The sequence below is a fragment of the Marmota flaviventris genome, chromosome 4 (genome assembly GCF_047511675.1).
Source record: "Marmota flaviventris isolate mMarFla1 chromosome 4, mMarFla1.hap1, whole genome shotgun sequence".
NCBI classification, from domain to species: Eukaryota; Metazoa; Chordata; class Mammalia; order Rodentia; family Sciuridae; genus Marmota; species Marmota flaviventris.
This window is the reverse complement of record NC_092501.1, coordinates 40,111,546-40,138,398: the sequence shown is the minus strand read 5'-3', so window position 1 is coordinate 40,138,398 and position 26,853 is coordinate 40,111,546. Positions and strand designations below refer to the sequence as shown.

Below are 26,853 nucleotides of genomic sequence, written 5' to 3'. Positions count from 1 at the left end.
AAAAATAAAGCAGAATAAGGTGAAAAGAGCATTTTGGGGGGGGGATTGTCAATTTATACAAGATGGTTAGGAAAGGTATTTGAGTATAGAGATCTTGAAATGAGAGCAATCTGTGCAGATATGAGGGAGGTTGTAGGGGAGAAACATTTGATAAAGGTGGAACAGAAGTGTAAATATCCTGAGTCACAGTATGCTTGTTATGTTCAAGGAGTGACATGTACATCAATGGTGGTTTTGAGGGAAATGATTGGTAGAAGATGGAGTCTGAGAGGTGAGTTGGGTAGAGTAAGGTCAGATCATATATGGCAATGTAGGCCAGTGGGACTTTGGCTTTTACTTTGAAGATGGGAAGTCACTGGAGAGTCTTGACTTGTTTTAAATGGTCTTCTCTGCTGCCATATAGAGTTATGTCATGGGCAGGGCATAATGAGATTATTTAGCACACTCAAACAGTAATCCTGGGTGGGTGATGATATTGATTTTAATCATGATTGGGAAAAGCATTCCCACTCTGTATACATTTTGAATGCAGAGCCAACAATTTGATGATGGATTAGATGTGGCCTCTGGGGTTTGGCCTGAAAAACTGGAAGAATAAAGTTAATATTTACTGAGATGAGAAAGACTGCAGAAGAAGCAGATTTTAGGGGGAAATAATGAGTCCAGTTTTGAACATGCCAAGTTAGCAGTCTAAGTGGAGATATTGTATAGACAGCTGGATATACATTAGTCTGCAGTTCAGGGCAGAAGTCTGGACTGGAAACATAAATTTCTGGTGATTGGCAGATGGCACTTCAGTGTCATGAAAACTAAGTAAGATAGTTTAGGGAGTGTGTCAGGAGAAGTCCAAAAACTTCCCTTGAAAACCTATACTATTTACAGAGAGAGGCTGAGACACTAGCAAAGGAGAATAAGAAGTACAGTATGAAGGAGGAGAATTAAGAGTAAGTTGTATCCATGAAGTCAAGTGAACTGTGTTAAGAAAGAAGGAATGATCAGCTTTATTAGATACATTGATATGGTAATCTGTCAATATGGTAGTTTTATGAAATCCTTTTCTTTTTTTTTTAAATAGAAATTAAAATCCTTAAAAAAACTTTTATTTGAAGTTTGTATGAACTGCTTTTCAGGGGAAATTTTTATAGCTACTTTTCACCACCCCCTTCTTTTTTTCTATTATACTTGACCACAATTTTACTGTAATTGCTTATGATTGAGTTGAAATATGATGTAAATTCAGGAAATGGTGAAAGCACATATTAGTTGCAGCACTTTATGTGCCTCTTTCTGTGGTTCATTTTTGAGTAAATAGTAGTCTACATTTTGGGCTATAGCATCTTTGCAATTGTTTCTTAATCCTCTTCTTTCATCTCTTTCCACATTTTCTTCCCCTAGCCTCAGATCTGTGGCTAGACTTCTGAAAGATAGATCTTGTCAGGTTCTATTATTGCTGAAAAAGTTCCTGTTGTCTACAGAAGTTAGTTCCCCTTCTTTTTTTTTTTTTGCCTCTTATCCACCTATTCCTACAAGCATTCTGCTTTAGGGAATATGGATTGCTTTTTCAGGGATTCTAACGTGTATCTGATTTTTTTTTTATCAGTGTTTTTTATTGTAGGACTATAGGATAAAGGTTAAATTCCTTATCAGTGTATAGAAAGTCCGCCATGAGCTGCCTTGCTGTCATCTTTTGCTATGGTTTCATGAAGATGAGAAACTGTGCATGTCTTGTTTTGCACATATAATGCTTTTTTTTTTTTTCTAGAATTTACTCATCATCTTAGTTATCTCATTAAATCAGTTTATCTTTTTTGTGTTTCCTCTTCTAGCAAAGCTTGTGGGCATTTTTTTTGTCCTGGCTCTTTTACCCATTCCTCCTTATATTCTCTGTTTGTGTTCCTGTGACATTTTCCATATTTACTATATTTTAGTTTGCTTTCATGGCTGGATTTCCTTACCCCTGTAAATTTTTGTTGAATGAATGATTGAGTCAAGCAAATAGTTACTTAGTGTTGACCCAGTTTTGATTGACCCATTTGATTGGGTATTTACATCCTTCAATTTGTACAGGATATACACATGAGCAATCAAATAACATTCTTACAGACAGAGTCATACCACAAAGAATCTTAGGAAATTTATTGAATATTTATTCTCATTAGCAAATAATAAGATTTGTTGATAATTTATTATATTTCCCAAGTCTTTATTTTTGTCTGGATTTTTCCTCACCAGTATTTTTTTTCCCCTGACATTTCTATTTGTATGTTGTCCTTAGCTACCCTCCACACAAAACAGCATGTCTTAAAACTCATTCCTTAAGCTTGATCCCACTCCTAACTTCTCCACAGTGTTTTCTCTACCTCTACTTGTGAGTTACTCAGGTTTCTCTGAAATCTTTGTCTCACTTCTATATTTCGTCAATTCATAAGTTCTTTTATAATTCAACAGACCCTTTTTTGGCTGTTTCCCATGTTCCTGACTTGTTAGTATTAGCAATGAGAGGCTGAATAAGAGAAGATCACAGTCTGTAAAATGATTATGATACAGTGTAATGGGCGTAGTAATACAGTAATAGTGGAATATCTGGGTCAGTATTAATAGATAGGAAGAAATCCAAAGTTCTTATATACCACTCAACACCACACTTCTGACAATGAATCTCCTATGGTTTATCTTATGTCTGACACTGTCTACCTGAAGTAGCATCAGATCCTGTAGGATAAAGGCTGAGTCCTATAAGACTCCCACAACTTCAGATGCCAGTGGCAAACTCCAGATTATGACCTGTACTGATGACTGACTGGCTATAAATCAGGGTTCATACAACTCTCTCCTTGGGTTCAATTAATTTGCTGTAGCATTTCATAGAACTCTGGGAACCACTTAGGTTTACTGATTTATTATAAAGACTACTGCAAAGGATTTAATTGAATAGTTGGATGAAAGAGATGAATAGGGCAAGGTATGTGGGAAGGGGCACTGAGTTTTATACCCTATTTGTGTGTGTTACTTTTCAGGCACCTCCACATGTTCAGCAATCCAGATGCTCTCTGAACCCTGTCCTTTGGGTTTTTATAGAGGCATCATAATGTGGCTCTGATTGATTACATCAGTGGTCACAGTGATTTGTTTTACCTTCATCTCTTCTTCCCTCCCTGAAGGTTGGGGGTAGGGCTGAAACTCTCAACCCTCTAACCTTTCCTTGGTCATTTTGTTGACCAGTCCCTATCTTGAAGCCATCAGATTGGTAGCTAGGATACCTAGCTACCAATCATTTCATTATCATACAGAAGACACTTATCACTCTGGAGATTCCAAGGATTTTAGGAGCTCTCTGCCTAGAATTGGGTAGAAACCAAATGTATATTTCTTTTATCATTATATCATAGATATCTTGGAGTGAAAGTTCTTGCTTTCATATATCCCTTTAATTTTATTTTGGCTACCACCATTCTCTTTCTGGTCTTCATTATTATGTTTAGGTCATTTAAAGGCCTCCTAATAGCTTCTCCTGCCTTAACTCCTTATCATTCCAATTCATCCTATACCTTGTTCTCAGAATAGTTGTCTTAAAAAAGAAAAAAAAGCTGTATGTCTTTACTCTCTCTATTCAGAGAATAAATTCCAAAAATAAAATAAAATCTGGAATTCAGAGTCTTTAACTTAGACTTCTAATTTATGTGTTCTGCTACATGATTGTCCATCCAATAAAATTCTTCTCAATTTCAAACATATTTTGCACTCTTCCTTTTTTTCTTGATTGTTTGAGTCATCCTCCCTACACCAACAATGTTTTACTCATATTTTCTCTACTTATTTACTGAAATTGTATCTGGCCTTTGACATAGTTCCTAATTGTTAAGTCCACTATGAACCTTCTATGTGATCATGCCTATGGTTGGTTTGTTTTCTTGCAGTATTGGTGATTGAACCCAGGGGCACTTTACTACATGAACCCTTTTAATTTTTTAAAAATTTGAGTTAGAGTCTTTCTGAGTTCCTAAAAATCTTGCTAAAGTTGTGGAACCTACCTTAAACCTTCACTCACCCTGCCTCAGCCTCCTGTCTCCAGGAGTATAGATGTGTGGTGTCATGAACAGCTCATCCCTATGTTTTAAACACCTTTTATTCATTTTCCTTCCAAGATATCATTCATTCCTGTTTCTCTTTTGTACTTGTTCTTTCTCAGCTTTCTTTACTGAGAAAGAACAAGTACAAAATTTATGTATTTACCTCATTTTTTGTGTCTTGGTAAATGATGGTGCCAGTAATTCAGCTACCCAAACTATAAACCTGGGAGTCATCCTAATTTGTGTTCTCTATTTTCCATTATTTTTTAAGTCTTACTGATGTTCTGTTCACTCTTCATTCTCTTAGAATAAATCTAATATTCTGAGTAGACTATCATAAAACACCCCTTTACACTAATTCTTCTGCCTGATCCTCATTATTCTGTATAAATGCTTATTGGTTGTAGTCGTTGTAGTCGTGTTAGGAATGCCAAAGGCAAAATAGTTGTGGGTCAATCACCTTAAGGTAGTACTTTAACCATATACTAATCCTTCTGTGTTCTAGATTCTCACCTGTATGGTAGTTTGGAAAATCTATTTGTGCACTTTGTATTATAGTGTTTTGAAGTACAGAGTAGAATGCCTGTATCTGTTTGGTTTATATTAATCTTCCCACTGGAGAGGGTGGAAAAGAAAGAAAAAAGGATTTAGAGAGAAGTCTCAAGGCGGGTAAAGGATACCTTGAACCAAGAGAACAGTGTGTGTGTTTTGGTAAGGAGTTCTGAAAGGGCATCAGATGGTCAGCGGTCCTTTAGTGTTTGGTGTGGTTGAAAGGCAGGTTTGTTGGGTAGTGGTGGTGGTGAGTGGCTAAAAAGGAGACCCCAAACCAGATTTCAAAGGTTATTGTAATCTTATTTGCCCTCACTAGCTCTGTTTGGGCAGAGGATGTGTTTCTTCAAGTTTCGATTTCCTTAAATCTACAAAATAAAAATTAAAAAAATCAGTATATAGGATTGTGAGATTTAAGTGAGGTAATAGATGAACACGACACACAACTACTCAGTAAATATCAGCGGCTGCTATTAGTTGTGGTATAAGGCATTTATACCTTGTGAAGCCACACAGTGATTTTAAGTGTAACAGTGACATGATCAGACTTATAATTTTGAATATTTGGGGAAAAGTTTAAAGAATGGATCAAAGGGAATTAAGGTGGCTTGGGCTGGAATACTGGTTAGAGATGATAAAGATTCTTAATCAAGAAATGAGACAGTGTTGAAGAGGGCAGGATGGGTTTGAGAATTTTTGCATATTGTCAGGTGCATTGTAACCCAGAAGTTGGGGAAATCTAGAGGGAGCTGGGAGAATTAACATCAAGGATATAAACAGAGTACCCAGCTGAGTAAGAAACATTGTACTTTGTATTCTCCTGTTCATGATTGGAGAGGGCTAAAGAGGATGGTTAGAGGCTCCCAGCTCACTGTTGTACAAGGACTTGTAGTTTAACTTGGCTGACTGTCTTTCTCTAGATGGGGTTGAAACTTAGGACAGCTCTAGATAATGAGTCCAGAGTAGTAACTTTGGGTAGTACTGAGGAATTCCAAGTGTCAGGAAGCTCTCTTGAGTGAGGAGAGACATGGCATGAAACACCAGTGACATTATTCTTAAGAGCAAAGGCAGGCAAAGTGGTGACATTGTGTACAATCCTTTTGAGGCTAAGAGGCTAAATCCTGAAGGTGGGTAAAGAGTGGAGGTATATGAACAAAGCCACAAAGATGAACAGTTCTTTGCACTTGCCAAAAGGTGGCAGTGTCAGCTCAGGCTAGTGGGTTTTGGAGAAGCAAGTTTGTGGTTGGGTCTTTATATTTCAAGCAGTACTTATGCAGAAAAAGTTTCTTAGACAATTTGCACAAGAAGATTTTTCCAATGTGCATTTAAATCTTAAGAGCTGAAGATGTTAAAAAAGAGCCTCATTTTGGAAAGAACTCTTGATAGAACAGCAATTAGTCTTTATCCGTAGACTGCCAGCTGTTTCTGTTTTTACTATAGTTAACCAAGTGACTCTATGGAGAGTTGTGTTTGCAAGAGAGCAGAAGAGCAGAGTCCTACCTGCCATACTTGCAAACATGCTTTGATGCACCCTGTGTGGTTCTGGTTCCTAACATGGAATCTCAGGTGCTTTTTGATCACTTCATGTGGGAAAATTTCCAAATTTCATATTATGATGTTGTGCTCTTCAAGCTTTTTTTTTTTTTTTTTAAACTGTAGTGACTGTCAGTAGAAATATATTTTATACAGTGCACACACAAAGTAGACATATAACTGAAACAAGTGTTATGAAACATTTATCCTCACTATATATTATGCCTTGAGATATTTTCTATTTTATTCCTATTGTAGCAAGAATACGCCCCATTATTAAGTGGGACAAGATTGCTTTAGAATATGCAAAATTAATTTTAAGGAACCAATAGATAGATTAATGCTTTACTGGAGGTGCATGTGATAAAAAGATTTTCTCCCAATCTGTAGGCTCTCTCCTCACGTTATTTATTGATTGTTTCTTTTGCGGAGAAGAATCTTTTAAATTTGAATCCATCCCATTTATTGATTCTTGATTTTACTTCTTACACTTTAGAAGTCTTGTTAAGGAAGTCAGATCCTAGGCTGACATGGTGAAGATTTGGGCCTATTTTTTTCTTCGGTTAGGCGCAGGGTCTCTGTTCTAGTGCCTAAGACTTTGATCCTCTTTGAGTTGGCTTTTGTGCAGGGTGAGAGATAGAGGTTTAATTTCATCTTGCTACATATGGATTTCCAGTTTTGCCAGACCATTTGTTGAATAGGCTATCTTTTCTCCAGTGAATGTTCAGTGGTAGAGCACTTGCCTGGCTTGAGTGAGGCTCTGGATTTGATACCAGCACTGCAAACAGACACACACACACACACACACACACACACACACACACACAGTCTCTCTCTCTCTCTCTCTCTCTTTCTGTCTTTCTCTCTCTCTCTCTTACTGTTTGCAGTTCTGGGGGCTGTAATTTTAAGATGAGGGCACCACCAGCAGGTTTGCTCTCTGGTGAGGGCTCTTTTCTTCAGAGACCTTTAACTGTACTCACATGGTAGATGGGGAAAAATCAGTTCCCTTGGGCCTCTTTTGTAAAGGCACTTATCATTCATGAAGGTTTTGCCTTATGACCCAATCACCTCCTAAACATCTCACCTTTTGATAATAATTGCATTGGGGTTTCAACAATCAAATTTTGTGGAGCCATAAACAGACTGCAACATACGAGTACTGTTTAAGGTTTTATATTTAAAAAAATTTAATTTTAGTTCAATTTTTTATAGTGCTGGGGATCAGATTCAGGGCCTCATGCATACTAGGCAAGCACTCTACCACAGAGCTGCATCCCTAGCCTATTAAAGGTTTTAAAAAACCATTCCAGGCAAGTGTCTTACTCTGTCTCTAAGGTCCAAGGAATATGACCTACCTAGTTCATGTGGTCTGACAAATGAGACCATTGTCACACACAAATGGAATTGTTTCACATGAGAAGATGGAGTCTGTACAATAAAGTTCACCATTTTATAGTCTAATTGTTTATCAACTCATTTATTTATAAAATATGTGTTTGTTCCTTAACTTCCTTTTAATGATCAGGGCTGACTGGCTTTCAATTGGGAAGCTCTACCTCTAATGTTTTTTCCTCAGGCTGTTTTTAAAAACATCTGCCTATACCATCCAGTTATACTTCTAGTGTTTTTATGTCATCTATTTAGAACATTATTTTTTATTTTCCTCGGTTGATTTTTTAGTCACCTCTAACATCTTGAGGTGGTGACAGTATTTTTTAAGGCTTAATGTATAAGAAACTTTAACAGTTTTTTTTTTTTTTGGTGGTAGTTGATTGGTTTGCTTTCCCTATTCCATTTTCTTGTATTTAGCTATGTTCATATGAAGAGTTATTTTAGTTTTTTAAATTTATTTTAAATTTTTATTTTTTAGTGGTAGTTGGACCCAATACCTTTATTTTATTTATTTATTTTTATGTGGTGCGAACCCAGCGCCCTACCTACTGCTGAGTCACAACCCCAGCCCTGAAGAGTTATTTTAAACAATAATACTCATTACTTATCAGTGCTTTTTCCCTCTTATTGTGGTGTTTTTAGGAAAACCACAACTTATGTATTGTTTATTTCCAATTCTTTAGGGGACTCTGGTAATATCATTTTTTTCCATTCTATTTTTGCATGCTTTGTGTGGTGGGTACATTTTTTGGTTTATTAAGTTAAACTCAGCATTTTCTTTAGGTTTCTGTCCCTTCACTAACCTGCCTTTCCTTAAACGCTTAGCTTCCCTGAAGTGTTGATTTCTTCAGGAAATTGATTCTTCTTAGGGTTTTTTTTTTTTAATTGAAACAAGCTCTACATTTGCTTTGAGTAATTCTTAAATGTTTTCTCTGTAATATACAACTTTTACTTTTTCAGAAGAAACAAGTTTTCTAATTTTGTGCTCCACAAATAAATTCTTGAATATTTTACACTAGTAAATTTGATTAGTCTCTCCCATAGTCATTGCAAAACTAAACCAAACTTACATTTTATTGTTCTGCACCTAACTTTAGTTGATTTGATATTTAATAAATTGAGAAGATTCTCAGTGGCAGTACTCTTGGGATTAATTTCTTTTAACTAGTTTGAAGGGTTTTACTAATTAAAAATGTTAAAGTATGGGTGTCCTAGTTGCTATTAAGAATTGTATGAGTCAGTATCTAAAATACTTTAATGAAATCACACAGGGAGGTAGCATTTAGAGATCATAATAATACTGAGCCTAAGATTTGTGTCATACTCCATTTCTCTTGTAATTTAGTATTTTTTTTCAATAATGTTTTATGCCAAAAGTTTTAAGTTTCTTCTCAGAAAAATGGAAATTTGGTACCGTAGATATGAGTGGAAATTGATATTAAGATTAGAATAAATTATTAAGCAAGAAGGGAGCTTTCACAGAGAGATTGTTTTCTTTATTAGGGTTAATAACCCAATGTGATTTCTGGAGAGGTGGGAAAAAAATCAGTATCATGAATTAGTGCTTGTTTTACTTAGGTAAACAGAAACTGATAAACAGGAATCTATAAGCCAGTTCTGTAGGATCTCAGATATTATTTGAAATATATTGCCAATTGTGTTAGGCTTTTTTTTGTGTGTATGTATGTGTGTGCATACATGTGGATATAGTAGCTTTAAAGTAAAAATTAATAAAATTCTCAGCAAGAAGATATTAAGAGGTATTCTTCACTTTACTGTACATTTATAAAACACCAGTATGTGCCAGGATATGTCCTAGGGCTTGAGTGAGGAAATAGTTGGAAGAAAGTCCCATAAACTGTTCTCAAGGACATTAGTGTACAGTAGAGGGAACAAAATTCTTGAGGGATCTGTGGAGTATTTCTTGGCATGTTGAAATGAAACAGGAGCCTACAACCTAGAGTGGTGGGCTTGACTTCTGCTAAAGTGGCTTGATGCTATGCAGAATGTGAGAATAATGAAGGATTATGCATTCCAGGTACTAGAGATAGTATACGAGTCCCACAACTCCTCAACAAGTCAGATGTAAGCCTTTATAAGTAATTAGTGGAATAATCTTAGGCTGATGATTAGCTAGAATATCGCTTGAAAATTTCCTGGCCTCTTTTTCACCCATTGGACTTGGTATTTACTGTATGTCCTCATACCTTCTTTTTATAACATTAATTATATTTTCATGTGTGTTTTAATGTATGATCTCTGCAGGACCATTAATAATGTGAGTACAAGGTTCTTGTCTATATTTTATACAGTGACTGGCCCAGTGTTTACTAAATACTTAGTAAACAAATAAATGGTGTTATGGGTAACTTTATATTGGTGTTATGGAGAGCATATAGTAATAATTTTGTTGGAGAAGAGAATGTGGTTTAATGCATGTTTTTAGGTATGGGTTCTTTCCTTCTATTTTCAACATAGGTTTTCTTCCCTTTCTCATTAATTGGAATTTAGCCCTTTAGATTTCATCAAGGACACACTTCTTGAGTTTTGTTTCCCCTGTATCCAATGATTTGTAGGACATATAAATAACCACAAGATAGGGAAGCTGGGCACAGCAGCTGTAATTCCAGTTATTCAGGAGGATGAGGTAGGAGGATTGCAACTTCAAGGTCAGCCTGAGCAATTTAGTGAGATGTGTCTCAAAATAAGATTCAAAAAGGGGGTGAGGATATAGCTCTGTGGTAGAGCTATATCCTAGTATGTGTAAGACCCTGGGTCCCGTCACTGATACTTAAAAAAAATTATTACTACAAAATGGGATATTTTGTCTGAGGTTAGGTTCTACACCTAGCATGGAGGTTAAAAACCATGTATAGTCAAAACTATCCTTGACAATTCAGCTAGTAATCTAAGTTTAACTTGGTCAGTTTTTCTTTCAGCTTTCATTGAGTGCCAGTTTGTATAGTTGCTCAAATAATATTATCTTACTTTTGATAGTGTACTTATGCTATGACAGGCCTATACAGAGTTACTGAGAGAAGATTCAGATCTTCCCTCATATATTCGCTTTGTTATTTATTTATTTATTTAAGCTGTAGATGGACACAAAACCTTTGTTTTATCTATTTATTTTTATGTGGTGCTGAGGATCGAACCCAGTGCCTCACACGTGCTAGGTAAGTGCTCTACCACTGAGCTACAACCCCAGCTCCTTGTAATTTAATCTTACTGAATGAAAGGTGAGGAGAATCACTTACATCATTAATGTTTCCCTTTGAAGAGTAATCTTACTTTGTCTAAATTAAAATACACATGTGATGTGATTGCTTCTTCCATCTCCATCTGCTACCCTTACGTCTACTCTATTCAGGGACAAACACTTATTTACTTATAAATAATTTAACTTCTGAAAGGCTGTTCATAAGTATTTTTGTAAATAATTGCTAATATCCTCCTTTGGTGGAAGGCGTTGCTGAAACTTTTATTTTGGTTGTTTTATTCATGATATAAAAGCTTATGAATCGAAAATGAATAGAGTCGCTTCTGTATGTGGACCTGTGAACCCTGGAATTTGTGGTCTCCTATGGTTCTGGGACCCTGATTTGCTTTGCTTATTTTGTACTTCAGAAGAACCCCTGTAACCTTTTTCCACTCTTACTCATTCAAGGCTATGGAAACATCTAACTCTCAATACAGGTAGAAACCCCCTCCCCCCATATAAAATAGACTACATTTTTAAATGGACTAATAATACTTTATATAATTGTAGGATTGGTGGGGAACCTGATTTATCTGCTCCTGGGATACCTGCAACACTGAAGGGCCCAGGACAGAATGAATTTTCCTTCTTTTCTCGAAATTCTGTAAGAATGGGGGACTGTAGACAAGCTGTTCTTTGAGCTGGAAATAAATATCTAATCAGTTTTTCAGTGAAATAACTGAGTCATTAGTGATGCTGAGACAGTTACTGTAATGATTTTGAGGTACATTCCAAATCATCAGAAAAAGAGTATATTTGATGCTAGTATAGTTTCGGCACCATGTGTATATTGAATTCTAAATATTAGTATTTGATTATAAGCACAATTTGTTCCCTAATCTTGCCTGGTTGACTTATATGTTTAAACATTTGTTGTGAAGTAATAGTTGAGATTAATATTAAAATATGAGTTTTGTAATTTAGTATTTTAACTTTTAAATGTTGTTCTTGTAAAGCTTATATAGGGTGTAGTAGTGCATGCCTGTGAGCTAGGAGTATCATAAGTTCAAGACCAGCCTCAGCAATTTAGCAAGACCCTTAGCAACTTAGTGAGATTCTGTCTCTAAAAAATAAAAAGGACTGGGGATGTAGCTTAATGGTAAAGCTCCCCTAGGTTCAAACCCCAGTACCAAAATCAAAAAACAAACAAACAAAAAAACTGCGGGTGTTAAGCCCTGTGGGAAGCTGACATAAAACTGGAAATCCATCACATGGTGACTTGTCTAGGTATATGGCATTGTGACCTGGCCACTTTGAGGGGAACGTTTTGTTGTTCTTAAATACTAACTTTTAAAATTTTCTATTGTGATACACTACAAAATAATCAGTGACACAGCCTTTGTATCATCTTTGAGCTTTCTCTATTCTTCAATTGGGGTCTGTCTCTCAGGGGTCAAGGATACCCATTGACCTTGATATACTTGTTGGTAGTGTTTTCACCAAATATCCCTTGGTACATGTCTAAACAGTGCTTCTTAAAAGCAATGACTGGGAACTCTTATGTGTCCTCAGTTACAGATGAGAAAACAGATTTAATGAGAGACCAAATAACTTGTTTTAAGCCATAGTACCAGGAAGGTGGTGAGTATGAGATTCCAAACCTGAGCAACCACACAACTCCTTTAGCCCTTAAACCCTTTTTCTTTACCACCTCCAAAGTTAGAGACAGAAGGGGAGAGGGAGGGAGCAGGGAGGGAGGGAGAGAGAGATGAAAATGAATGCTAAGAGGAAGAAGATAATGTAGAATGTGTTAGTAGTGTATTGCTTCTTCTGATGAAAGCATTCTTAGTAGGAACTTACTTTTTAAAATGAAAATTATATACGGACTCTGAAAATCATAATGAATAGAAAAAAGCAGTACGGATTAACCTCTAGTGTATCTGTCACTTAGCTTTTAACAGTTATCAGCTTTGTCACTCAAATCTCCTTATTTTTGAAGGAGTTTTTGATATTTAATGGAGTACATAAGGAAAATTCTAACAATTTTTATTTTTTAAAATATTTTACTTTTTAGTTGTAGTTGGACACAATACCTTTATTTTATTTATTTTTATATGGTGCAGAGGATCGAACTCGGGGTCTCGCATATGCTAGGCGAGCACTTTACTGCTGAGCTACAACCCTAGCCCCTGTAATTTCCTATTTAATTGCTTTGGTATTTGTAGTTCTAAAATAAAACAGACTTCATTTTTAAAAAGTGGGAAAATTATACTTATTACTCTTCATTCCTCCCCAATCCTTGGTATGGTCCAGTTCCTATTACATATTCAATTTTTTTGAATTGTCTCAAAAAAAAGTCTTTATTATTGGCAATTTGTTCAAATTAGGATCCATATATAAAGTCCACACATTGTGTTTGTTTGGTTCATTCTTTCTTTCTCTCTCTCTCTCTCTTTCTTTCTTTCTATACTTGGAATTGAGCCCAGGGGCACTCTGATACTAAGCTACATCTCCAGTTCTTTTTGCTTTTTATTTTTATGAGACAGGGTCTTAGTAAATTGCTCAGGCATGCATTGAACTTGGGATCTTCCCGCTTCCACCTCCTGACTAGCTGGGATTACAGGTGTGTGCTATTGCACTAGGCTTATGTATTTCTTAAACTTTATAATATTCCTTTCTTATTTTTTTTTTGTTGAGGAAGATTTAGCTTTAGTCTTTTTATCTAATGGATTTGGCAGTAATTGATGATTGCTACTTGGATGTATTCACTAGGGTGTGCAAAATGATGATATTTTTTATTTTGTGAGTCTGTTTTCCTGCACTTACCAGTTGTGATTATTCTATAAAGAAAAATTTTCATCACCATTTTTCTTTTTTTAAATTTTTTATGGTACTGATGATTGAATCTAGGTACTTGAACATACTAGACAAACTTCTACCACTGAGTCACATTCCCAGCCCCATCACCAACTATTTGATTACCTTGAAATACAATAAAGGCAGGATTGATGCTTAATTTTTATCACTTTGTAGGTTAAGTTGTCAGAATAATGAGATTTATTTTTAGTATTGATAAGATTATTATAAACAACGTGAAGATTTTTAATTTTTTAGAGAACCTTTTTTAGAGATATTGAGGTATAACTTACAGTACAGTGCATAATTCTTCAGTGATATACCTCCTGGTGAATTTTGTGCCATCCTGCTCAAGTTATGGATTCTTACCAACACCTCATTCAACCCCTTTTGGCTAATTTCCTCCAGTGGAGTTAATCCCTGGCCCAGGAGTTCTTAACATGTGAATCCAGATCAGCAGCATTTGCTGCTGGGAACTTGTTAGAAATTCATTCTCTAAGGCCCTATCCTAGACATTGACTCAGAAACTGGGGATAAAACCAGTAATTTGTTTTGAGGAAGTCCTCCAGGGCTTCTGATATAGTGTTGAACCACTGCTCTGTTCTAACCGTTGTTGTCATAATGAGATTCATATATCTTTACTTTGCCCTTACATAAATGGACCAAGTGAACATTTCTCACATTCCATTCTGTTTTCTGCAGATGCAGTGAATCTTATGTGATCTGCCGTCTCTTTCTCAGCAGTTTTAAGGCCTTTGCTTCAAAGGAGGATATAGGAAAACAAAGAACTATATGTTTGTCCCTGGGTAGCCTCTGATCATGTACTGTATGCCTGCACCGTGGAGAGGGGTACCTTTCTCTTAAACACTAGGTTAAGGTCCATGGAGAAGACATTGCTCTTCTGATATGCTAATCCACATTTGGATTTTAAACATCTTTAAAATTTTAGTTAATTGCTTCTTTTTATGGTGGCTACCTCTTTCGCGTATGCCATGGCCACATCAAAACTATTCAAATGTCCTGTGTTTCTTTGGAGGTGCTTGTCTCTATTTGGTTTACCTAGTTGTCTTACTCTGATGGGCTCAAAAAGGTTATGATTTTGAAGGTTATCTGCCTTTTCCAGGTTGTTATGTAGGAATGATCTTCATTGCAACTTTCTTTCCACCCCCATGTGTTAAGTGAAAGTGGAAGCCCTATTTTGATATTAATAGAACCAAACTATATGTACTCTTTAAGTACTGTGTTCTTTTGTTCAAAAAACCCTGTTAATTTTCTCTATGATGTTGTAAATATTATTTCTTTATTACCATGTTGTATTCTACTGGGCCAAAACAATAGAAAAATTAAACTATAATTCTTTTTCTTTTTTCTAGGTTTTATGGGGAGGTTGGATTTTATTGCTTTGCTAGCAAAGAAGAAACCACAGTGGATTCCTATCCCAGAGGCTGTGATTTTGCTCAAAAAGGGGAGTAGAGAGCTTGTAAAGAACTGATTTAAAGGCTACATTTCAGATGTTCTGTCCAGGAGTTATAATTCACTTTTTAATTTGGGGGAGAGTCTTTTCTGAGCTCTTCTGGTGGCATCCCCAAAGTCTGAATTTCTTTTTTCCTAAGGTGGGTGGGTAGTTAAGGACAGATGAGTCTGCCTAGGATGGGGAAGAAAGGTAGTCATGTGTCCTCTGAGGTTAGGGACTGGGGAGAGATTAAGGAGGAGTCGGGAGAGGAGAAAGAAACTTGTCCACTTAAAAAATAAGTTGCAGTGGCAGAGCAGCAAGGGCTATATTCCAAGTATAAAGTAGACCATTGTTACATTTCTCCACCGTCAATTTCTAAATTCCATTTCTATGAAAAAATGGGCAATGACATCTCTTAGCTGCTTCCTGCTAAAAGAGGGTGAAGTTGGGAGAAATAACCCAAAGTCCTATTTTCTTATCAGGTGGGGTGTGGACAGTTAAGGGTATTCAGCATCAGGGCGGTCCAGAGGTCCAAAGTGGCAGATGACAGGACAAGACATATCTTGGGGCAGGGATCATGCTAAGACAACAGTAAACAAAGCAAAGCATTACTTTTTTTGTAAACAATTAGCACAAAGCAATTAGTATTTCAGCCTCAAAATCATATCAGTGAAATCAGATAGAGTTTATCAATATAGGCAGTTAAGAAGATTTGTAGGTCTATGAGATCAGGTTCAAATTAACTCAGGACAAACTTGAGTTCTTTGTGATCATTATTATCAGGCACTCCCACACAAGAACTCTTCCTTTATAACCTTTAGCTTTATTTACTTTTGGTAGGGCTTACACAAGTAGACATCCTAAGTTGCATTAAAAACAAAAAAACAACAATTGTTTTTCCTTTTAAATATCCATGTAGGACTGTGCTTAGGCTGTGCTTTCCTGCCAGATGTTTAAGACCAAGTTTGTCAAAACTGACCTTGTTCCTAGCTACTATTAAGAGTCAGCTGAGATTCCTCAGAGTTCACTCTTGGGAACATGTGTGAAGCCTCTTGGCTCCCTTAGCTTTTCTCTACTAGTAGTGCCATCTGTCAGGGTGGGTCAGGATCGCTTACCATATGTGGCTTATTATGGAAGCTGTCAGAGACATTTCCCTCTCTAGTGACCTTTATCTTTGCACTGGTTGTGCACTGTTTGGCTTTCTGATGAGCACTAGGGTCCTCTTGAGCTTTCTGATCGGCAGATTGGTGACTCACGGAGTTGCAGGACCCAGAGAGGGATCTTATTGTTTTCTAGGTCCTAGCTGATGTAAAAGGACAAGAGCCAAAATGTTGGCTGCTTTTTCCTTGTCCCTTTACTTCCTTGACTTACGTCTCCAATTTTTTAGTTTTAAACATCCAGGAGACCAGTTTCACCAGTCTTAAACTGGGAGTAACAGATTATAATTTCAATATCTGTAATTTTACACCTTTCATTTAATTGGGGTCAGTATTAATACTGGAAGTCAGCATTATGTCTTATCTGTCTTGGCTTATTATCTTAAATTAATTCAGGTTGTTTTATTAGAAGTAATACCTCTGCAAAACAGTAACGGTTATAAAGTTTATAAGGAAAATACAAAATGAAATTAACAGGGCAAAAACATTCTGTTTGTGTAATAGCTAGACCCAAGAAAGAAAAATGATTTTTATAATCTTAAACCTGTACTTAGTTATGTATTATGCTTTGTTTCTTTTGAGATCACAGAGTAATCTTTACAATAAAAATCTATCTTTTGAAACACAATTTTAAGTGAACTCAAGTCGAGCCTATTTTGTAGCCATTATAACATAGAGTAAGGCAAGAGGCAGAGCCTTATTGTAAGGCAGGACTCTTGGAAAAATAATACAGTACAACATTACATCTGAAACACAAATCAAACAAAGGCTAAGAGAGCTTTTAACTTTCTTTTTGTGGAAAAAGTAACAAAATGGTTCCATGTTTTACAGTTTCACCTTTAAACAAATCAGACTTTCCTTATTACCTTCCAAAAATACATTTAAATTTCTAATCCAGTGCAAAGAGGAACACAACATTATTTATATAACTTATTGACAATAGGTTATCTTTGCTTTTGGTACTTGGATTGAACTTAGGGGCATTCAACCACTAAGCCACATCCCCAGCCTTATTTTGTATTTTATTTAGAGATAGGGTCTCACTGAGTTGCTCAGCACCTCACCATTGCTGAGGCTGGCTTTGAACTCATGATTCTCCTGCCTCAGCCTCCTGAGTCGCTGGGTTTACAGGCGAGCACCACCATGCCCAGCAACAGCAGGTTACTTTTATCCAGCTATAAAACATCAAATGACATGAATAAGTACCTACAAAATTTGTCATTTCTGTATAAATCTGAAGGAAACTATTGCTACAGACAATTTTAGTTTGGAGAATACCACCTTGATAAAATGCTGTCCTTAAGCTTTACATTCAACTAAGCTTAACATACGTACATACATACATACATACATATATTTATTTATTTGGAACTGGGAATCGAACTCAGGAGCACTCAGCCATTAAGTCACATCCCCCCAGCTCTATTTTGTATTTTATTCATAGACAGGGCCTCACTGAATTGCTCAGTGCCTCACTATTGCTGAATCTGGCTTTGAACACTCAATCCTCCTGTCTCAGCCTCCCCAACCACAGGGATTATAGGCGTGTGCCACTGTGCCTGGCCCTAGGCTTAACTTTTGAAGTACAATTTAGAATCTATGGTGTAGGGTAAAAATAATCATAGGTCCGCATGGGTTAGCAGTAATAGCAAAAATCAAAAGATAGCCTTAAATCTCTTATACATTTAGGAAACAGTATTAATAATGACCAGAAATTGACTTAGTCAAAGCAAACAGATGTAAGTCAGGTCTTCAATGACACTGTGGCCCTTCTATGTCAGATATAATGAATAAAAGAATTGCACTTATTGGTTACCTTGTCAGTAAACTTAGATAAACTTTCATTTTATAAACTTTTATATCACACTTAGACAAGGCTCAGATAGATATAGTTCTCAGATGTACACATATATCTAGTTGCATATATTTAGGGTGTCACCTATATTGTTATAACCTCAAATAATAGTTGTTTATTTTTAACCAGTTACAAAGTAATCATTTAAAAGACTTTAAAACAGGTACAAATCCTAATTCCTTTTAGACTTAGTTTCCCCAAGTATGAAAGCCTAACAGATAAAAGAAAATTATATTGATAGATAAAAACAGATAAACATTTCAGACTTTTCTTCATATCAGTACATTAAAGTTCAAATAACTTTTACTGTGGTAATTATAGCCAATTTACTCACAGAACAAAACTTTTTGAGATTTACCTTACGCAAACCTTCTGCAACTTACTTAGACATCACAACTTTTTTACTACATCTGTAGTTTTGTCCCCTCTTTCATCTTGGATTTTACAAAAATATTACTTTACCAGACAAAATATGTTCTCATCCAGAAACATTTCTTTTATCTTCTGATTTTCCATACTGAAATATATTTCCATAACTATAACTTTCGTTTATTTTTTCTAGCCTTGGACCCTTTCTTAAATTCATATTCTGAAATAATGCTTATTAATGTTATCTGTGAATTAATTTACACAAATTTCATCCCAGGAGAGGGTTGGACAGTCCAGGATCAACCAATTCTAGGTTGCATGCAAGGGGTTGGAGCACAGGATATTTTTGAGCCTGACCTGTCTCCCTTATCATTATCACAATGCCAGTAACTGTGAGTTCCCCACTGTCAGTTGTGCCCAGAGGCTCCTTTGGGCCTTTTTCTTACATTAGATGTATTGATATGCAGGCTTTTTCCTTGAAGATCCCTTTGCAAAGGCTGCCAGCAAAACAGGGGTTGGCCTTTCTGTTTTTTTCTTTTCTGGGTGCAATAGTTTATTCTGTTAATTTCCCTATGCATTTAGTTTGATGGGATACTGTTATGGCAAGAATTGCTTTGCCCCAGTGATGGATCTTCTCTGGCTAAGTGGTGTGTCAGATCTTAAAAGGGGAAATGATTCCTATCCTCAGGTAATAAACTAACAGTGCTAGAATCTACTGCCACATCCTTTGTGGCCAGCAGCAACCCCCCCCCCCCCCCCCCCGCCCCTCCTGCTCTTTGTCCATTTTTCTACAGCCCAGGCAGCTTTTCTGGGAGTTCCAGGAAGCAAAAGGAGCTTTGGCAGCTGCTGGGATGATCCCTCAGTCCCTCTCTTTACTCAAAGGAATAGCTCCTCTGGTTTGACCCAAGGCAAACTCAATTCATCTCCTAACTCTCCAGCAACTGGCTGTCAACAAGTTCTCCAGCCACCTTGCATCCTCAGCGTGGAAGTGGGGTTACTTGGAGAGTCACGCCTAATAAAGTAAGGTGGAGCAGGAGCTGCCCCATGGTGCCAAATTTGTTACCGAAAGTCCAGTTCTTGTCCCTATGTCCGTCCAGTACAAGGACACGGTTTTGAGGAAAAGGAAAAAGAAGTTATGTTTTTTTACTAGCAGAAGAGAAACACAGGGACTCCTATCCAGAGGCTGAGATTCTCTGAAAGTATAATTTCAAAGCATGCACATCTTTATAAAATGTTTGATGTTTAGGTATTTTATTGTCTAATATAGAGAGCAAGTTTGATGCTGGGTAATGTATACTGGTAAGTCATATTCACTATGTTTAATTAGTGAGTTCACAGCCTACCAATAATCCATCCATGTTAATATTCCTCATGTTTTTCTTCTCTCTCACACTTGGCTCCCAATGTCATTCTGATTGCCCATTTAATTTAGGGAACTTTGCTATATCAGGCACCATATAAACTGAAATGTTACATTGTTGAATGTTTTACAAGCACTCAGAGTTTGTAAAATGTCTGTTTGCTGTTTGAAAAGGCAGTGCAACTACTCAGGCGTTAGGTTTGCTCATTATTCATGCAGTTTGGTATCAGCATCTTTTCCTAGCTCTCTGCATTTTAATGACGTTTTGATGCCCCACAGTTATTTGAGCTTGTGTTCCTAAACTAAATGGTAATATTTGGAAGGAAAAATCTTTACGGTTTTGCTTAGGATAGCTTGGTTTAGTCAGCTTTCTCGCTGCTGTGACTTAAAGACCCAATCAGCACAATTATAGAGGAAAAGTTTATTGGAGAGCTCGAAGTTTCAGAGGTTGACAGAGGGCTCCATTCCTCAGGGCTCAAGGTGAGTCAGTTCATCATGGCTGGAGAGTGTGACAGGGAAGCAGCTCATATCATGGTGATCAGGAAACAGAGAGACTTTACTTGCCAGATACAAGTATATACCCCAAAGCCAGTTCCCACCTAGTTCCCACCTCCTTTAGCCCACACCCTATCACCTCAATTACCACTCAGTTAATCCCAATCAGGGGATTAAATCACTGATTGGCTCAAGGCTCTCATAACCCAGTCATTTTTTCATTGTCTCACCTATGAGCTTTTGGGGGACACCACATCTAAACCCTAACATGGCTTCTGGTTCTTTATCTGCTGGTACTCTCCCTGTTCTTTAAATTAAAAATCAGAAAGTAACATGCTTTGAATTTGCACTTAATAGCATTATTTAATGTTCATAGTGTCCTTTTGAGTCTAACTTTCACAAGTTCTTTGATCTTTATCTTAGTAAAAATGAAGTTGTAACAAGAGGAGAGAAAGGTCAAATGGATAAAATAATGGGTCTTTGTTGTGAACTTAGTGTGTCCTTTTTAAAACTATGAAAACTCCGGAATGAAGTTGCAGTTTACTGTGGCCAGAAGTATCCTTCTTACTTATTTAATTGACATAATCAAGCCTTTGTATTAGTTTATCCATAGATGACAGCTAGAAAAAATAGGGGGAAAAGAGACATGGGGAATTGACTGGGTAACACAAGGTAAACAAATAACAAATCATTTAAAATTTTAATGTAGTTACCTGAATATGAAAGTAAGTTTCAGAAGTGACTACTTATGCCTGTGTAGTCACCAGCATTTTTGTTCAGTTAATTGCTCTTGGATTCAGTGGTGAATTTATGCCTATTTAAATCCCTAAAATACAGGCAATTCATAACCTTCTGAAAAGCTATGTGAAAAACTAAATAAAGAAAGTGAGAAGGTGGTTCCTCAGATAATAAGGTAATGGATATGAAAGGAGTTTGAAAAAGTGACAGCTCTTACTGTTCCACTGAAAAACTTCTTTAATTAATACCTGGGTCCTTCAAAGTCTTTCTACATCTATACATCTACTCTAACATTAGCTATCCAGTTCCTTCCTTCATTCTTTTTTTTAAAATATCTTTATTTATTTTTTTATGTGGTGCTGAGAATTGAACCCAGTGCCTCACACATACTAGGCAAGCACTCTACCACTGAGCCACAACCCCAGCCCCCTTCTTTCACTCTTATCCCTTGCTATTAGTAAGCCTCTTAGAATATTTCATTCCTTGTCATGAAGACAACCAGCATTGGCCCTGGAATCAGGTAGACTTGAACCTAAATCCTCCTTGGCAGTTTATAAACTTGTGAGTTTGGACAAGTATGTTAGTATTTCTGAATTTTGGTTCATCTATGTAAGATGGAATGAAATTTATCATCACATAAAGTTATAAAGATTAATAATAAGGATAAAATGCCAAGTCTGGTTCCTATTCTGTAAATGCTCAAATTTTGTGTTTCTTTTCCTTCCTTACCTAGCTATGGATTCCTTTTATAAGACAGAAAACTTATTAGCTCACTTACCTTTCTCATTACTGCGTCCCAGACAATATAATCAAGCTAGGAGACATTTTGTGTAGTATAGAGTCATCTTTCTGCCCATTGCTTTTTAAAGTTAATAGATTTTTAGTTTAAACAGTTTCTTATTTGATTGTAGCTGGTAGATTTTGACTTAAAATTCACACTCATTTGTGTATATATTCTTTTATTAATTATTGGGGGCAGGACATTCTGTTATCATTTTATCATGTTTACTAGGATGTCTATAAATATTTACTTTTGACATAATTAATAAAAACTTTTGTACTCTGGGAGCTCTAATTCTAAGGCCGGAGTTGGCTTGGCATTGAGCTTTTTAAATTAAAAGTTAACAAATTAAAGGCAATGTCATAAGGTACATTTTAAAAAATCAGTAAATGATTCAAAGGCATGTATTTTTCTTTTATTTGCATTTTTTTATTGTTTTTACAGAATTTTATATAAGTATAGTGAAAAGATAGTGACCATATTATATTTCCCTTACAGTTAGGACAAACATTTTATACTTTGCTCTCTATCTTTATGATCTTATAAGAATGTTTCAGGATGTATGAAGCAGTTGCTCATTGAAAGGACTTTGGTTGTTTCTAATTTTATGTTTTTGTATGTGTATTGAACCTTTTTGTCTTATAGTTTTGCATTATCTTTAAAATAAATCTGAGGGATTGAGATTAATAGATGGATCAACTTAATAAAGTCTTCATTCTTCTCATCCTGTCATTGACTGTAGTGTCTGTTTGTTATTGGATGAAAATTCTTTTGAGATAGTTGCTTAAAATAACAGCTGTCTCAGTCCTTACTCCCAGAAGAATTGTTTTTTTGAATGTTGTATCTTTATCCTTCCATGACTTAAATAATTAATGCCATTAATTATTAAAATATCCCAATTGATAAGGTCATGTGTGACCTTTTTTTTAAAAAAAAACTCTATATTCTTATTTTAGAAAAAGGAGAATATAATGCAAAATGAAAAAAAAATTATTTTGTTTGTAATTTGAAAGATGCACTAGAGAAGTATTTTTTTCATATACACTCGCTTGGAGATCTAATTTTATTTCTTATGGACTTTTCTGTTGTTATCTATAGCTTAAGGTAATAAAAGTAATTATAAAAATGAAATAGTTTCAGCATAAAGTTATTGATTTAATTAGTATATTTAATGTTTGCTAAGCGTTCTGTAGGATTGATGAATAGCTTTTGAGTTTTTCTGCATGTAATTATTTAAGTATATTCATTCATGTGTTCATGTAATTATCCTTATTTAAACATGTTTAATCTCTCTTCTTTGTCTTTTTTTCAGATTCTGTCAAACTTTAAGGACAAATGTACCTTATAGCTCATGGAAGAAAAAACACAAATCAAGACATTTTTGGGTTCCAAATTGCCAAAGTATGGAACAAAATCTGTAAGAAATACACAGCCAATGCCAAACGGGACAGCTGTTAATTTATTAGGAACTTCCAAGAGTAGTAATGTCAAAAGTTACATAAAAAATAATGGCTCTGATTGTTCATTGTCCCATTCATTTAATTGGAGAAAAACAAATAAGTACCAACTTACTGCACAAAATACTGAAGAGCCTAGCAGTTCTCAGAGTTCACTTGATAAATTAATTGATCCTGAAAAACATGCTTCCACTCAAGGAATGTTTGAAAAAAATGGGATAAAGGGAGGTTTGAAAAGTGTATCTTTATTCACATCAAAGTTGGCAAAGCCATCCACTATGTTCGTGTCATCCACAGAAGAGTTAAATCAAAAGTCTTTTTCTGGACCATCTAATTTGGGTAAATTCACCAAAGGTACATTATTAGGAAGGACTTCATATTCTGCAGTCAGTGCTCCAAAATCGCAATTAAATGGATTTTATGGAAACCGATCAACTGGTAGCATGCAAAGGCCTAGAGCAAATTCCTTTGCCACCAGAAGCAGTTCTGGAGAAAGCTTAGCACAGTCCCCAGACAATATTAAATCTATTACTTGTGAAAAAATGGTAAGGTCTCAGAGTTTTTCACATTCCATTCAGAATCCATTCCTTCCACCTTCATCTATAACAAGGTCACATTCCTTCAACAGAGCTGTTGATCTTACAAAGCCTTATCAGAACCAACAGTTACCTATCAGAATGCCACTACGATCAAATATGCTGACAAGAAATTCCCGACAATCAGAAGTACTCAATGGGAATGAACACTTGGGCTATGGATTTAATAGGCCTTATGCTGCTGGTGGAAAGAAGTTGGCTTTACCAAATGGTTCAGGTGTAACTTCCGCTTTGGGTTATAGGATGGTTCATCCCACTCTACTGAAATCTAGTCGACCTCCATTTTCTGGGACTATCGCAGTTGATAATAATAAAAATGCACCTGCTAACACTTGTGTAGAGGAAGAGGCTTCAGTTTTGGCTAAGGACAGTGTTACTAATAAGGACCAAGAGCTAATTGAAAATGAAAGTTATAGAACAGAAAACAACCAGACCATGAAGCATGATGCTAAAATTAGGTACCTGAGTGATGATGTGGATGATATTTCCTTGTCGTCTTTGTCATCTTCTGATAAGAATGATTTAAGTGAAGACTTTAGTGATGATTTTATAGATATAGAAGACTCTCATAGAACTAGAATAACTCCGGAGGAAATTTCTCTCAAAGAAAAGCATGAAAATGTACCATCAAAGGATATATTTGATTCTCCTAAGGAAAATGAAAAAACTTTCATTAAAACTGATGAATGGATCGATATAAGTGTCTCTGGTAAATATTATAATATCCTTAAATTATTTGCTTTTTAAAGATAATATAACTGATCTTACATTTAGGATTCTTTTCTTTTTTTATTAAATTATTTATTCTAATTTGTTATAAATGATGGCAGAATGCAATTCATTTCATATTACACATATAGAGCACAATTTTTCAAGTCACTGATGGTATACAAAGTATTTTCACACCATTTGGGTCTTCATACATGTACTTAGAGTAATGATGTCTAACTCATTCCATCATCATTTCTACCTCCTTGCCCCCTCCTTTTTCCTCTGTCCCCTTTGCCCTATCTAAAGTTCCTCCATTGAAGTTGAAGAATATAATGCTAGGTGAATCAAGCCAATCCCAAAAAACCAAAGGCCGAATGTTTTCTTTGATATGAGGATGTTGACTCATAATGGTGATGTGGGGGTGGAACATGGGAGGAATGGAGGATTATTTTCTGATATATGCCAAGTTACTAGCAATTTCATACAGTGATGGATCTAGATACAACTGGAGTAGGGCAACATTTATCTTCCTTGTGACTTTTGCTACCTATCCTGTTTTTTACCCTATCTAAAACAAAATCAGTAAAAGCACTCTTTGTTCTTCTTTGCCTGTCATACACAGGCATGTTCTTACTTAGCATAAGCAGTGCTTTCCAAAGGATTTTTTTTTTCTCACTTTCCCCAAGCATTAGTATACCATTAAACAAACTCTTTATTTAGGGTAACAGATCGTTGCTTTTTTTTTTTTAAGAGTAAAGCTGTACCAAATGAGGACAAATGAAATAATACAAGTTATGTACAATCTGTTTTTTTTAAATGCTAGGAAATTTTCTTATTTAGCAATCTTTATAGTCATACCAGAAGAGCTTTATTTTGTTTTTTAATTGAAGAATGTGGGATAGCCTCTATTAAGCATTGCCTCTTATATTTGGGTATATTGGCACTAAATACTGGAGGAAAGTATTTCTGTGTGTTCATATGTCCTGAAAAAAGAACAAACAGAGGGAATTACAAAGGCATATGGGCTAAACAAGGGACTAAGTCATGCCTAGAGATGCACATAAACTCTTGGTCTCTTGTGGGTCTTACAGAAGATACTGCCAGAACAAGTTTTTTTTTCCTTATAAGGAAGCTGCTCTGAGGGTAAGTAATGTACACAAAGGAAGGGAGTTTCCTGGCCAGTGGTTAAAAGTAAATATCTTAGGAAATATTAAAGGAATATGAACATGTAAGAAATGTTGCAGAAGTAAAAGGCGGTTAAATTAATTTTTTTTGTTTATTAGAAAATATTTCAGTAGGTTATTTTTAAGACTGTCTCTTTTATTTATAATTTAGCAATTGCAAAATGATAGTAATATAGTTTTTACCTACTTTTTTGCTATTATATATTAAATTCTTAGAACTTATATTTTTAGAGCATGAGAATAATTTTATTTTTGTGAATTAGTAACTTTTTCTCTCTCTTTTTAAATCAATTGAAGACAGGAGTGAATGTACAAAACATCCTTCTGGAACTAATTTGATTTCACCAGATACGGATTATAGAGCTGGTTCTTCATTTGAACTTTCTCCATCTGATAGCTCTGATGGAACATACATGTGGGATGAAGAGGGCTTGGAACCCATTGGAAATGTCCATCCAGTTGGCAGCTACGATTCTTCTGAAATGAATAGCATTGTATGTATGGATTTATATGCCCTTTTAGAATCTTTATTTACTTACTGTAGTGAGACTTATGACACTGACTTTTTTATTTTTAGTTTACAAATTCCTTTTTCTAGTTTGTGAGACATGGGAAGTCATCAGTTAAAGTATGAAGAGTATATGACATTTGACTTAAATGTACTTATATATGAACATATTCATCATACATAAATATGTACATACTATATTGGTCAAGCTAATCTAGACCATAGGTTCTCATGGAGGTAGAAGAAGGCAATAGTTTGTCCCATTTGGTGAGTGGAGGCCAGAAATGTTGCTTCACATCCTACAGTGTGCAGGAAAGAATTATCCAGCCTAAGACAGCAGTAATGCTGCTGTTGAAAAACCCTGGGTTAGGCTGTTCTGAGGTACTATTCAAGTACCACCTCTGAGTGGCTTAATACAATAAAAGTTTTAGTTTTTATTCTTAGAAAATGTATTGTAGTTCTGAGCAGCTCGCTAAGCAGCTGTCTTTAGTGATTTCAGCTGTTTTGAACTTGGGGCCCATCTTTTGAGGCTCTTTCTTGTGGCAGAGGGAAGGAGTGCTAGAAAGTCTTAACTCATTTTTATTTGCTTT

At 35.8% G+C, this 26,853-nt stretch overlaps 1 protein-coding gene across 5 annotated transcripts in view; it reads left to right on the top strand.

The window, feature by feature from the left end:
- Positions 1 to 26,853, top strand: part of Ccser2 (coiled-coil serine rich protein 2) — a 149,567-nt gene that overhangs the window by 5,694 nt on the left and 117,020 nt on the right. For 3 of the 5 annotated variants that reach the window (XM_027939967.2, XM_027939968.2, XM_071611123.1), the window contains exons 2-3: positions 23,120 to 24,569; positions 26,053 to 26,249. In XM_027939967.2, coding sequence (XP_027795768.2) covers positions 23,159 to 24,569; positions 26,053 to 26,249 — 1,608 coding nt within the window. In that variant the 5' untranslated portion in view covers positions 23,120 to 23,158. Of the gene's footprint in view, positions 1 to 19,386; positions 19,454 to 21,115; positions 21,202 to 23,119; positions 24,570 to 26,052; positions 26,250 to 26,853 lie in introns of those variants that run through there. The other 2 variants (XM_071611122.1, XM_071611121.1) reach the window with 2 other exon arrangements.